The sequence below is a fragment of the Pangasianodon hypophthalmus genome, chromosome 15 (genome assembly GCF_027358585.1).
Source record: "Pangasianodon hypophthalmus isolate fPanHyp1 chromosome 15, fPanHyp1.pri, whole genome shotgun sequence".
Lineage (NCBI taxonomy): Eukaryota > Metazoa > Chordata > Actinopteri > Siluriformes > Pangasiidae > Pangasianodon > Pangasianodon hypophthalmus.
This window is the reverse complement of record NC_069724.1, coordinates 22735832-22750839: the sequence shown is the minus strand read 5'-3', so window position 1 is coordinate 22750839 and position 15008 is coordinate 22735832. Positions and strand designations below refer to the sequence as shown.

The 15008-nt window shown below is 37.0% G+C and overlaps 1 protein-coding gene across 1 annotated transcript; it reads right to left on the bottom strand.

Annotated features, from left to right (window-relative positions):
• Positions 1 to 3545, bottom strand: LOC113535455 (sphingosine 1-phosphate receptor 3). The gene is made up of 2 exons (XM_026928743.3): positions 3279 to 3545; positions 1 to 2825 (listed from the first exon to the last, which is right to left on the bottom strand). The coding sequence occupies exon 2, from the start codon at positions 2647 to 2649 to the stop codon at positions 1609 to 1611; it is 1041 nt and encodes a 346-aa protein (XP_026784544.3). The 5' UTR covers positions 2650 to 2825; positions 3279 to 3545; the 3' UTR covers positions 1 to 1608.
• Between the last annotated feature and the right edge of the window lie 11463 nt (positions 3546 to 15008).

The window sequence follows — 15008 nt, the reverse complement described above, 5'->3', positions numbered from 1 at the left end:
TTTTTTTCTACTTCAGATCCCAAACTTAGCTTTATTTAAAGCACTAGATTTATTTTATACTAGAGTACAATCAAAACTCTACAGCTTAGTGTTTTATAAAGTTTGAGAATATCATTTTCAAAAGTTCTTTTCATGCACTGATACCTCACATCCGAACATAACTCAAACGAGTCACGATTGTAAAGTCACATAGTTGTAATAGAAGCATAACATCATACTCACATTGAACAGTAATATTAATACACTAATCGTGGTCAGAAATGATTTGTTCTTCAGAGTGACTTCTGAAATCACAAACAGAACATCTCACAGGCAACTGGGCAGTTTGGTTTGGTGAAAAACATGCAAAGAATAAAACACTTCTTCGTGCTTTTATAGGAAAGTAATCAGTGATAGAGGTGGATTTACTGTTACCACCCTGAAGTTGATTATTTCTGAAGTGTTTTATTCCTTTTATACCACAGCAATTTGTCAATGATCAATGTTACATCATAGTTCATAGTTACATTTAAAATGAATTTACCAAACAGATGTTTGCTCTTTTGAAGTTAATAAGACAAAAATGTATCTTGTGTTACGGAGAAATTGCAAATCCCTCCATCCTGAAGACTTTCCCATGTCTGAATACTTAAAGTTACAGCTTTACTTCCGACTGTTATAAAGCATTGAAGACTTCTTCCAAAAGTGCTACAGAAAACATCACCATTATTGATTATATACTTTTTAAAAATCTGTTGTTAATATAGAAATGATAACATATTAGAACGAGTGCAGAAATTCAACATGACTGTGGTATAAGTAGAATTAATTGTGGTGAAATGTGAAGCCAGGTCTAAGGTAAGTACAATTTGGATTATCTGACATTAAACGTTGCTACTTTCTAGGGTCTACCTCTGTATCAGCTACATGGATTCAGTCAGTAATGTACAACCAAATTCATTCAGTTTAAGCTGCTGGTTCCTTTGCTAAAATATAGACCAAATGGCACGACAAAGAAGGGAAATTGAGGCAGCCTAGTCCTTTTTTTCCACCACCATCTGGAATTCTTTGTCAGCCCTCTTATGCTGAAAAAACTAATCATGGGCAAAGAAATTACAACATGCAAGAACAGTTTTTATAACAAGCAAAAAAAAGGATGGTTGAAAGACTTGGTTGAAATTTCCATTCCAGTTTAAAATATCATGGTGTCTTGCTCCAAATGTTTCCTCAGTCTTGGCAGGAAAGATCTCAGGGTCGGTGTTTAAGTTCAGAATAGGCTTGGGTTTGGAGAATCTGATAGACTGTAGATTGATTTTAGTCACAAAATCAAGTTATACATTGGCAGTTTGATGTGTTTTAAGAATATTGGTGTTTATATGGTATTCATAAAGCACAGAAGAATAAGACTGTTTGATTGAATGTATGTTTTTGTGCATAGACCAACCAGGAATGAAATTCTCTGCTTTCAATGGTCTGTCATTAGCTGCCTGTTCAACTCTGTGACATAAGCCGAGGAGAAAAACTTCAACTTCTGCTGGACCTTCTGAAGATAAACCCAACATTCATGGCTATATACTAGTCTTAAATGGATCTTTGAGGGTTACGCCTCATTCCACGAGTCTGGGCTCTCTATGATGGCTGAGTGACAGCGTTCTCTTGTTTCTCCTGATCTTCAGCTGGTTTCTGACTCTGGCTAGAGCTCTTACTCCTGCTGCCTTCTCCATTTGCTTTGCCGCCAACCATACATGGTGTCACTAAACATCCACACAGCACCCCTAAAAACGCCCGTCGCATCTCCCTGCTCGCCAGAGTGTAGATCACCGGGTTCAAAGCCGAGTTCATCACGGCCAGAGCAATAAACCAGTCGGCACTGAGCAGGATAGGGCATTGCCTTGGCTTGCAGGCCACATCAGTAAGCAGGAGGACAAAAATGGGCATCCAGCATGCGATGAAGACCCCGACGACGATGATAACTGTCCGCAGCAGGGCCATGGAGTGCTCAGAGTTGCTGTGCTTCATCACCTTGCGGCTACTGGACTTCACCAGGACGTAAATGCGAGCGTACAGTACAGAAATGGTCAGCAGCAAGGCCGTGAAGATGCTGATGCAGAATGCCACGTACTTCTTTGTGTAGAGCGGTAAAATGACTGAGCAATCTGGAAGGTTGCCCAGGCAGTTCCAGCCCAGGATGGGCAGCACTCCGAGAGCCACAGCAATCAGCCAGCACGCCCCTATGAGCAGAAACACTCTGTAGTTCTTAGTAGAGTCATAAGGCCTCATTTTGATCATGGTGAGATGCCTTTCAATGGCAATAGCCAGCAGACTAAAAATGGATGCTCCCAGTGCTACAAACACACTCCCCTCACGCATGAACCACTCTTCTGTCGAAAGGTGCAGAGTTCTTTCCCCAGACATCAATAGATTTACGACGTATGCCACACCGGCAAGCAAGTCACACAGTGCAAGATTCCCAATGAAAAAATACATGCGGCTGTGGAATTTGTGGTTTTTCCATATTGCTATCAGCACTATCAAGTTTTCCAGCACTATGAAGCTGCATATAACCAGAAACACCGCCTTCTTGGGATCTAAATCAAAACTGGTGGTGTCATTCCGATTGTGCAGCTTACCTGTGTAATTGTAATGATCGTATATGTATGGGTTTGTCATTGCTCCAGCAGGAGGCGGTACAGTACAGAGAAGAAGGAACACTTGAGACCGGGTGCCCCTGGTGAGAGAGGTTTCCTGCTGGGTTTGCAGAATGATGGAGGGACTTTGGAGATTCTAGTGTATTCCTTGATCTTAGCAGTCTCTTAGGAGATAAGAGGTTTGTAGAAAATCTTTCCCTGATTGATAGAGAAACACTTTCTTACATGTTTGTAATCAATAAAATGAAGATAAACACATTTACAGCTACAAAACATACTCAAGCTTTTCAATACATGGTTAAGATGAATATGTTTAACAACTGCTCCAAAATATTAGGGTATGTACTATAAACTATATATTTTATATATAGTTATATAATATTGTATTTTCCATAGCAGTATGAGCTTGAATCTTGCCCATTGGATTAGGTAGTGAATAATAAAAGAGAGTAGGCAACTCTCTGAGAGTACTTTAAATAAAGTTTTAAGTATGCAGTATATTCACAAATTAACAGACTCAAGTCTTGCAACTAAATTCTTTTTACTCTCTTTGAAAAATCAACAGTTTACTGAGCAGTTTACTGAATTCTACAGTAGAATTCAGATTAAATGGGTTAATATTGTAGTTTAAAATAGACTTCCCACACTCACCATCTAAGTTCTTATGCTCCAAAAAAAAAAATCCCCCGTCTTCTACGTATTCCAGCAGAGTGTGAAGACTCTTAACTTCATCCTGCTGTGGCGTTTCCTTCAACTACAAGCAGAACTACTATAAGCAAGGAAAACATCTTCAGTGCACTTGCTTACACTGCAGAAATAGTGTAATGGAGTTGCCAGGTTTCCATTTACTGACCACGACATCAGCATATACTCATAGCCTCAGCATATGTGATGCACTTTCTCTCTTCAGCCCACTTCATGCAGAAGCAGTGAGGAGGTTTAGAGCATTAGAGCCACATGACCCACTAAAGAGGATGTAACTGGGAGGGACCTGTGAGGAGGGATCTGTGGAGGTTTGATTAGATCCACAATTCTGTGTTTGTTTTGTTTCCCTTGGAGTTTTAAGATGCAGCTGAGTGCAAACAGAATCCACACTGAAGCATGCAACGTGACATTTATCGTTGCTTTTTATATCCTTTGAATTATTCATATTGTTGTGAGGGAGCAAAAAAAAGAGCATGATCGTTTCAGAGGACGTTTAATGAGCATGACTGAGTGTAGGCTACAATTTGTGTGAGGTTAGGCCGAGAGAATGAGGGGTCAGTTAACCAATAATGTCTTTATAAAAAAGCATGAAAGAAAGGAAATGGAGTGAGGACACAGAAATTCCTTTTTTTATTTTTAAAAAAATGTTTGACTTTTTTAGGCAATAGCAAAGAACATGTACTGTACATTTTATCTTTTAGGCCAGAACCATCCAGAGTGGAGATAGAGATGCTTTGTAGCCATTTAATTAAGAAAAAAGCACAATGGGGTGTGCAGTTATGGGAAAATAATCAACAACAGGGTGGTGTGTTATTCCTCTTATATCACAGCAATAAACCAGCGATTACATTTTTTATTTTATTTTGTTTTATTAAAGAATATTTCATTTTTTTATCCGTTTATAGTTACATTCAGTGTTGTGGAACATCCATGAAAAAGTCAATTCTTGCTGTCGCTAGAGTATAGGGTTATAGCAACTATAGTCATCTCGTCACTTTCTCTCAAAGCTATTAAGACAAAAACTGAAGTGTTTCCCGCTGTTACATAGCACCGACACTGGAGACTCCTTCCATAAATATTAAATAAACATCTCCTTACAGAAAAAGTAATGATTATAAGTTTTACTTTTTTAAATAACAACATCAACATTACAGGTTCCTGTGTATGAGCTGTTACTCTGGAAACAATAACGTAATAAAATGAGTGTATTCATATAAACCTGTGATTTGAATTACAGCCAGCAATGGTTGTATAGCATAGCTGCTGTTATAGAAAACTAATCAACACCTTTTGACCAGTCAGACTTTAAAATTCAACAGCACTGTGGTATACTATGACTAGTAAAATGCGTCTAGACGTGCTGCGGAAGCCCTGATCTTTGCTCTGGTCTGTGGTAATGGCAAGAGATCATTTTTTTTCCCCTTGTGTTTGAGGGTTGCAATGCGTAGGTGTTTGTGTGTAAGTGTCTGCGGTAACTGAAAGCTGTAAAAGAAGTCAAACTGACTTTATTGCAAATTCATTATCTAATGTAACATAATGTTATTAGATACTATCATATCATTCTATAAGATTTTGTTGGAATGAACACTGAGCTACTAGAAGTAAGAAACAAATCCGTTGTAAAGCTAGTACAGAAATATTGTGTATGTGTGAGGTAGTGCATTTTCAGGTTTGAGCTTTGTGAAGCTAACAGAGGTTAGCTTTGGAAATGGCAGGTCTTTAGGGTAGAGTATGGGTATGGTGGCTCTTTGAGATTAAATGTGTTTATGTTAATATAGAAGTTGAGTCAAATAGTCACATTTTAGTAAATTTAAATACATTTGAATAGTAATAAGCCGAAGTTTTACATAGTTTACCAGAACTCTGAGGCTACAGTGGACACAGGCCCACTGAACAAGTTGCCTAATCATTTCCCTGCTCTTTCTCTGTCCAGTCTGATTCTTGTTCTCGGCTGACACGACTGGAGCCCGATGTGGTCTTCTGCTGTTGTAGCTCATCCACCTCAATGTTTGACATGTTGTTCGTTCTGGGATGCTTTCAGTATAAACACGTTTAATGGATTTCAGGGTACAGTTTTCCTTTAAGGGCCACTGTTGTATCTTTCAGGGTGATTTACATTGTTTGCAAAATTGTACCTGTCCAGCATTCAGCTATAAAACTCTAAAGTCAGCTGTGTTTCAGCTAATCTGCAGGTGGCGTTTAGCGGTCATTTCCAACCAATATTTTTACTCTATTTTTTTCCTTTTACTATTATATAACAAACCACAACACAAGCCTGAGATCAGCAACTAATCTTAGCTCCCATCTGTGGCACTCTGGAGACTTTCTTCATGTTCCACAGTCTAGTCTATGAAATAATGTCCTGTAATAGTAACGGTTATACAACCTCAGTAGAGTAGGAACATGATACGCATTTAGCTGAGGTTTCATATTTCAGCTTGAAGAGGTGTAATGATTTATAAACTGATAAACTGAATCAATGCTGCTGTTAGTATTCCTGTCAGTATAAATGCATTATCTGCTAATAACAATAGTCCATTTATTTGCGCTAGCTAAGAAAAAGAAAATGCGTACGTTATGAGCTTTAATAAATGTGCTTGCTGAGGGAAAATAATGACAGACTCACTCACACACACCAACTAAAACTCATAACATGATAATGTATCTGATTGAAATACATTTTTGTATTTGTTATTTTTTTTAGTTCTTGTTTTGCATCAGGTATAATTTTAACCCCTTAAACTTCTGCATTATTAGTTATTTCTTCCTATTAAAAGCATATTATTATTATTATTATTATTATTATTGTTATTATGATGAAATTATATAATGTAAATATATACGTCTGAACCTGTCAAAAAATTCTGGAGGTTTTAGGTGTTAAGGATAATCATATAGTATTTCAGGTAGCAATCTGAAATATAATTCAATTCAAATTTGTTCTAAACTAAACATATTTTTTTTCTTAGCCAATTCAACTAAACAAAAAATACTTCTGCTGTCAATAACATCGAAAACGTTCCATAAAGATACATTACAATGTCGTGGTGACAAAAATATTTACAGTCTTAGGCCAGGGTTATATCAGACTGGTCAAAAAAGGTGTATCTGGTGTATATTTCAGCTCTGGGCTGCTTTTAATCGATATGTACGAAAAACATTTCTTTTGGTATATTCAATACTCAGGGAAGTGACACAACTGTGACAAGTTGTGACACAATATTGATGTTTCTTTATATGAGGAAATAAGGGGAATTTGCAGTTGGTGCTAGATGTAATTACAGTTGTATGTACACTGTTCTTAGCAATTTACCAGCATATCTGAGGAAAATTTATTTCTGAAGATCATAGCTGGCTACATTTTTAGCCTGAGTAATGATCTAGGTTATGCTAGGTTATGCCTAGCAACAGTGTCTTAAAAACAGTGAGCAACAAGTTCTTATGTTTTTATGATGAAAGCAAAAATTCACAAATTGAATTTGACAGAATCATTGTGACTCCCAGAAGTTCTTTAAAATGGAATTAAAAACCTTATTTTGGCAGAAGTTAGCAGAAGCTAGCATTTTTGAAACCCAGAATTCAGACCAGTGTTCCACCAAAGCCATACCTTCAAAACACATGCCTAAGCTTAGAACATGAACTGAACTGATTGAGTCCAGATTTGTTGGATGTTGGCTGGTAAACAAGTGCAACGGTGAAGTCATAATTTGCCAAATATTATAAATTAATTAAGTGCTGACTTAAAAAGCACCAACTGCATCTTTAAGGACGTTATGATGTCTCAACTTCTCAGTTTGTGCTTGTGAAACTAAACCATATTACCAATTTAGAAAAAAAACAATTTGTCAATATGTACTGCTTCCTTCTTTCATTAAACTGTGGTATGATTTTTTTTCTTTTTAAGAAATGTTGCATCACATCCAGTCAGACTTAATGCAAAGTGTTAATGATATGTCAGAAATATTATCCTATAAAAGCATGTCTTGAAGTGCTTAATTCCCTTTATACCACAACAATTTGCCAAAACTAACATTTTTTTATTAATTAAAGAATGACACATCATAGTTTTTAATCCAGTCATAAAAGTGATCACTTCTGTTATTGCATCTATGAAAAGCCATTTCCTTAGCAGCTTCTTCTTTTTCTCTTGACATTAATAAGAGAAAAAAAAAGATACAAGAAAAGCACAAACTTCTCTGTTGCTGGGAAACTTGCAAGTTATAGCTTTATCTCTGACTATTACAAACACTGACCCTGGGGACTCCTTCTATAAATGTTAAAGAAAAGTCTATAACATTTACCATATCAATGATACATGTTTTTCTCTGTTAAATAAATTCTATCCTTTATCCTGTTATTAAGGCTGCGGGTGGCATAGTGGTGCAATGAGTAGTGTTACTGCCTCTCGGCTCCATTTTCCTCGGTTCGATCTTGAGCTCTGGTTACTGTCTCACTGTGAAACTCGCATTTAATTTTCTGCTAAATCTGTAGTGGTTGTGTTACTATGTGGGTGAATATGTAATTTATTTGCATCATAATGTTTGTCCCAGTTGCAATAGGCTGTGCAGCTAAGAAACGTTCGGATTTTATACGAGCATGCAGCGGTGAAGGCTATAATTTGCATGTGTGAGCACATTTGCAAGATAGACTGTGGGTGATGGGACAGATATTTTAAGTAAACGATTACGCCATCTATACATTAGTTCCATCAGACATCTGTGACTTCAATGTTGTGGTTTGAATGAAGGTCACAGTTTATGTGCCTACTGACGTTTGGGAAATGATTTCAGCAACCAACCACATATCCTGAAGGCATGGAATTTGGACTGGTTGCAAGTTTCCTTTTGAGTATTTTGGTTTTAAAGGAATGTAAACATCACATAGGTGGAATGTACAACATTCAAACTGTTCACCTGATCATAAATATTGCTGCAATCCATGATAAAATGGAGCTTTTCAGGTAATTTTTATCTTTCTCTGTATCTCTCTCAGCCTTGCTTCAATGCCTTTTTAACTTCCGTGCAGCTTTGTGGTTTCACCACAACTTCTAAAAGAAGCTCAAGATGTGTGTTAGAGCAGCATACAGCAATGCTATTTTGTCTGATTACTCTACTGTGCTCTGTAGAGGAGTAAACTTATATGTATCCAAAGGACCTTACAAACGAGGCACAATGCAATCCACACGAGCAGAGAGCTGAGTTGAAGAGAAAATCCATGAGTTGGAAAGAAAAGGTTTCTCTGGACCTTTATGATTACTGTGTAGTGACTTGTTAGGCAGGACTAGTAAAATACTACACATAATTGAAATAAATGATTTTGAAATGAAAGTAAGTAGAGTGAAAGCAAGCATTTGTTTAAATGGTAGCATGCAAATATAATGATGCTTCAATTTTTAATGAAAATAAAGAGAAGCAAACTTTCACTTGGCTCTCCACGCTCCCAAACCAATGGGGGTGCCAATACTTTAATTTATAATGAAAATACAAATGATTTTGTATTACCTGGGCAAGAAAAGTAACCAAATTTTGGCATGGGTGCTTTAGAACATCACAGGGACAACATGGAGGATTATGGGTAATCATGGCACTCCATCTGGTGGAAAAGTAAGAGTTTTGCTCAAGGGCCATAAAAAAAATCAGGTTTTCCAGATATTCTTTTGCTCAAATTCTTTATGGCCAAATAAAATTTGCACACATTTCCCCTTTACCGCAGTTGGTGTCAATCTGCCAAGACGTTTGGTCCTAAAGTGGTTCAGTTTATCACTAGAGCTAAAGTCATACAAACTGCATATCTAAATCTTCAGACGTTCACCTTAAATGAGTTGTTCAAGCTCCTATGTAAAGATCAGCAGATTTGATTAGATGGTTTCTGACATTTGTATCTGTAGAACTGGAAAAAAGCAGCAAGTAATAGCTCCATCTTTTTCATCATTTTCGTGTTCAATCTCAACACATAGTTTGGTATCAGTTCACACCAGCATCAGACTTAGGTCCTTGAGTCCATCAAGATCTAAACAACTTTTAATGTTAACCACATCCCCATATGGGGAAAGCCCAAAACCTTTTTCCTTGTCACCTATTTCTGCTAGACTAAACTCACTGCACCACCATTTTGTATATGTCTGCATAACATCTGCTCAATGTGCTGAAATGGCATGCTGAGACAGACCAACTGTGCCATCCCCAGCCACTATATATATATATATATATATATCTCATGTACTTTTACTATATATATATATATATATATATATATATATATATATATATATATATATATATATATATATATGTATCTCATGTACTTTTGCCTCTTTCTTTCATGGAAAATCAATCATCCAGGGACTGTCAGTTTGCCAATGACCTCAAGTTTGCTTTCACTCTCTAATTCGAACCGTCCAACATCATGGGATTGATTTTTCCTCTTTTATTTTATTTCTACATTTTTGCTGCCACAAAAATTCAGCACAAGCTTTTTTTTAATGACCATATCCACTTCAGGTTTAAATCCAAATACAGATAATGGCATTTTCTTACACCCATACTGTTCAGGCACTGTAATGGACAGACCTCAGGAGATGTTTGAAGTTTCTGTGTACAGGAAGTTTATTTACAAAATCCAAGACAGAATCTAAAATCACAAAATTTGAACACAAATTCACAAATAGACAACACAAAGTGGAAATAAAACGAATTGTTGAAGGTAAGGGTCGAAAAACAAAATTTGTCTCAGTTAGTTTACTAGAAATCTGTGGACACATCCAGAAAGTCATACTAGTTTAAGAATACACTGTTAATTTGTTACTTCATACAGTGGAGTACTAGTATCATTTTGAACAATAGTATGTGGTTTGGTATGTTGCCTTTGTCTCACTTGCTCTGTATGTCCTTTGCAGTCATGTGAGGAAGTGAATGGTGTGACATATAAAGTCTGTGACTTAAATGACCTGTTAAAACAGAGAGTTTTTATACTGTTCTAGTTACTTTTTTTTTTCTAAGTGTAGGTAGAAATCTTCTTTGTTTCATTCTTTCTTTGTTTCTTCTTTCTTTTACCTTGGGTAATGACATCATGTTTGACTTCAGTGTACTTGTAACAGTTGATTACTTACTCAAGGGCAACCCCTCTTGTGAAAGTCTTGTGTGAGTTTCTTGTTTTTTTTCCCCAGAAAAGTATGAAACAGAAAAAGATTAGTAAGACTACAGATATAGATAAAGGAAGTAGATATATGGGAAAGATTATAATGAATAGATGATGTGAAAGAGGGAAAAGAAAATCAACTCTCTGAAACCGAAACAGCGTCTTGGTGTTGTGGCCAGTGTTGACGTATGATGGGGGGGATTTTTGCCTATTACGAGGTTACTGGACTCAGGCCTACAGGAAACCTGCGTGCAGTACAAGCCAAATTTTTTTCATTCAGTTGAAGAGAGAACAAACAAATGTTAATGTCTGCACTTCCTCATTATCAGAGACACAAGCTTTTATAATTTGAGATAAAAAAGGGTTAGGTTAAATCTAGAGAACCTTAAAGAGTTCTTCAGTTGTGCTTCCAGGTAAATATTATATACAAAGGTCACTGCCAGAATGGTACACTTGAGTGTTTCCATATCAGAGATGGTTCCAAGTAGAACCTAAGGAAGCTAAGAACCTTTAACTATCCAAGGAACCCTTGAAGGGTTCTTTTTTTCTCTTATAGTATACATGTCTAATAGTGGAGCAAGCACCCTCTAAAGGTTTAATATTGGTCCAAATGGGAACAGTGCCATATCTGAGAGAGGTATTCTCCACAGACACTTCCCTCACTGGATGGGGAGAAGTGTGGTGCCATAAGGCCTGGCGTGATCTGCCCCTCAGGTTTCTGTTGCCAGTTCTGAGATGTCACCAATTGTTGGTCCACTTGGACAATACTGTGACAGCTATATCAATCATCAGGGTGGCATGAGATCCAGTGGCTCTCCCAGTTCCACCTGAAAACACCTCAGAAGGGACATTCCACAGTTAGGCTCTCAGACCTATCTGTCAGGGTTGTACTGGGCAGCATATACACATGGGAGGGTGTCGCCTACACTGTTCGTGATATCTCAAGTAGGGGAAAGGTTTGGCAGGACACAGGCAGGCCTCTTTGTCAGGTGGAACTGGGTTTTTCCTCCACCTAACTCTAATTCTTCTCACCTTGCACACACTGTTAGACATTTCAACTTGGTTAAACTTAGAAACGAAAGTTCACCTGCTGCCTTAAAAACATGAGTAAACTCAACTTGAAGATAACCTTTGTTTCAGCTCAAAGTCATGTCAAGACAATGACTCAAAGTCAAGACAATGCATTACTTAATCTTAATATTTGAAAACTTATCCACTTGAGTTCAATATCCAAAACTTGTCATGACAATTGGTGTTAAAGAGAAGAAATAAGTTCACATAACTTAATGGGGCTATCATGTTTTACAGTGCAGAATTAAGTCCCCATTTACACTAAAGGTATATGTGTCACCTATTGCACTGTGCTTGGAAACTTGTCACAACCTTTCAGAAGTGGCTGCAGCACCTTCATCCACTGTCACTTCCCAGGAGCCTGGCAACTCCCCCTTGTGCTGCAGTATTTTAACGTCTGTTCTTACAAGCCTATGCAATATGCAGAAACTGAAATAGGTGTCTTTGGAAATGGAATAATGTCAGTCAAATGGCCTCTTCCTGTGAAATTAGGCAGGTCTTGGCCACATTTAACAGCTAAAAGTACCAGACTTACAAGACTAGTCAAAGGCAACAGGTTTCTGGAAACTAAGAACAGTTTGAAAAAAATTTTGCTTTTCCAAGAATGACAGTTTGAATTTATATTTAGTATTCCTTAGTTTTGTCAGTAATTTTGCCATTTGCACTTTAAAGAAAGTAGGTTCTTGTGACAACAAGAACAAATAATTTCAATCATTGTTTGTAACTTTGAATCATTTTATTTAAGGTTTATTTAATGAACTAATTTTTGCCTATTCTTTTGATGAGTACCAGTAATTCTGGAGTTCACTGCAATGTAACCCATTTTGGAGTGTTTGATGAAGGAGCAGATTGTGGCATAGATTTGTGACTTTAAATTGGTATCAAACAACATAACGTTATTCAACGAAAGACATCAATACAGACATTTTTTTTTAGTGTGAAATCTGTTCTTCCCGTCAAGACAGAACTCGATTCAACAAACTCCGAATCAGCAATATTCGACCACTGCCTGCCTTGATCCATCATCTTATGTGCATTGTGTCCATGTCATCTCAAAGACCTTAAAAGAGTGCATCCATACAATAATGAATCACCATCTTCTTACAGAAACACAGTCCTGCTAGACGAAGCATTGTTCTTGGGCGATTGATGTGTTGTTATTTCAGTTTAGAACAATAGATGGTGCTGAATGATCTCTCGTCTCACTCGCTGTAGGAAAGCATGATTTCAGGCCCTGGTTAATCACAAGGGAACTGTCTCTTCCGCTCTACCTCTTTCCGAAAGCTGTACATCTAAAAACGTTCTCATGAATGTGTCTGGAGTGTTTTTGTGGAGCATTGTGAGTGGAGTTTCCTATATGTTGAAGGAGTGTCATGCTGATATCAACGCCTCGGTGACGTATTGTGATCTCGTTTCCTCAGAGGATGCAGTCTTGTTGAGAAACCTTCCTCTTATCATGTGTGTGTTTTTTGTTAGAAGCACCTAAATATCTGGACTGATGACGAGATGCTTTTTGGGGAAATGATGAATAATAATAATAAAATGAACAATAAAAGAAATTATTTGGTGGCACAGTGCTGCCTCCCAGCTCCCAAAAAACTTGCCAGTAGGTGGACTGGCTATGATAAATTACTCTGAGTGTGTGATTGTTTGCGCATGGTGCTCTGGTGTTCCATCCTGGGTGTATTCCCGCCTCATGCCCAGTATTCCTGGGACCAGGATAAAGTGCTTACTGAAGATGAATGAAAGAATTATTACTTATACACTTCATAGTTCTTTCCACTTCATAATTCTCCCCATGAGGCTTTATCTTGCATGTCCTACTGGCATGCAAGATAAAACCTCACGGGGAGAATTATGAACCAGGATAAAGTGGTTACTGAAGATGAATGAATGAATTATTACGTATACACTTCATAGTTCTCCCCGTGAGGCTTTATCTTGCATGCCAATAGGACATACTTTATATTTTTGAAGCCGTATATAATGCTGAAATTGTCTACAATTAAACATTTCTTATCGGATGTATTACAATAAAAGTTGAGTCAGATCTTTAAGTTATATTTCATAGCACAGCATATGGTCTGAAAACGTGTTTTTGCAGTTCCCATTGGATCAGAAATGATTACAGTCCACAAAATTACAGTACAGTTTCTTAAATCAATTCAAGCTGCTGTTGGAGGGCAAAGCCAGCGAGATCTATATATGCTGAAATGAGCAGTTTGCTTTTTTTATCCCTTGCTTTTTTTAATCTACCCCACTTTTGTTTTTTTTTTAGGTTGTATAGGTTGTTCATTATTCAAGTATAGCTAGCGAGTATATTATAATGGAGTATGCTTTTATAATATTTACATTTATACCAAAGAACTATTGAATTCTTGAATCTGATTGGTCAGAAGGTGTTGATTAATCTTCAGCTTTGACAGCAGCTCCAGCTATAATTCAAATCACAGGTTTATATTAATGCGCTAATGCACTGTCAGGCTGTCATTATTTTCTTAAAACAGCACGCCCCAAGTGTTTTATTCCTTAGATAATGTATTATGCAATAAAATATTGAAGTCTAAATTCAGGTCGTGTAATGGTTTTGAGCGCCTATATTTATCTATATGCGTTTTTAATTGCTAGTTGTTTCTCTGCATTTCTAGAAGTGAGATAAATCTCATCTGGCTCTTCAGAATAAAGAATAATAAAGAGCAATGTAGGGTATTTTGGTGAAATCAATTTAGGGTATTTTGGTGAATTGTGTTTTTTCATGGGGACCAATGCTGTATGCTTTTTTATTTTGGTTGCAATTGTGGTGTTATCTCCACCCCTGTGTTGTCATTGTTTTGTTTCTCTGATGGTGTTCACCTGTTTCTTGTTGTCCCTTAAGTAATTTAAGCTATCAGTGTATCCCTTTTACTTTGTTTGCCATGCATTGGTGTTTTTATGTCTATGACTTAGTTTTAGTGTTTTTTGCTCCTGTTTTAGGTCCTTTTTTCACTTATGATAGATTAACTCTTCCTACCTGTGTTTTGACGTCTGCTATGAACTCTGAGGATGATTCTTGGTTTGCCCAATAAAACCATATTGAGCCCCCGCATGTGGTCCTGGAGATAAGGATCAGTCATTAGTACTGTAAGTTTGGTTCACTGACTGATTAGTTTGGGGAATTTGGTCAAACCTGTGATGAAATATTTCTGTTCATAGTCATTCTAAAAGGGGATATTTTAAAATTAGTCATGTTTTGCAGACTTTATCTCTTAATCATCGCAGATGACCTTGAACAGTCATTTCAAGATGTAAAATAACTTCTGACTGTCTTGCAGTTTAATTTACTAGTTGTTTACTTTATAAGTGCTATTTTTGGTAATTTAATGTAGTTTAAGGTTAATTTTGCAGAAGCACAAAAACAGTTCCAAGAACAGAAAATATTACCGCAGGCATAGGTCAAAAATGGGGGCAAATTGAGCAATGGAAAGAATT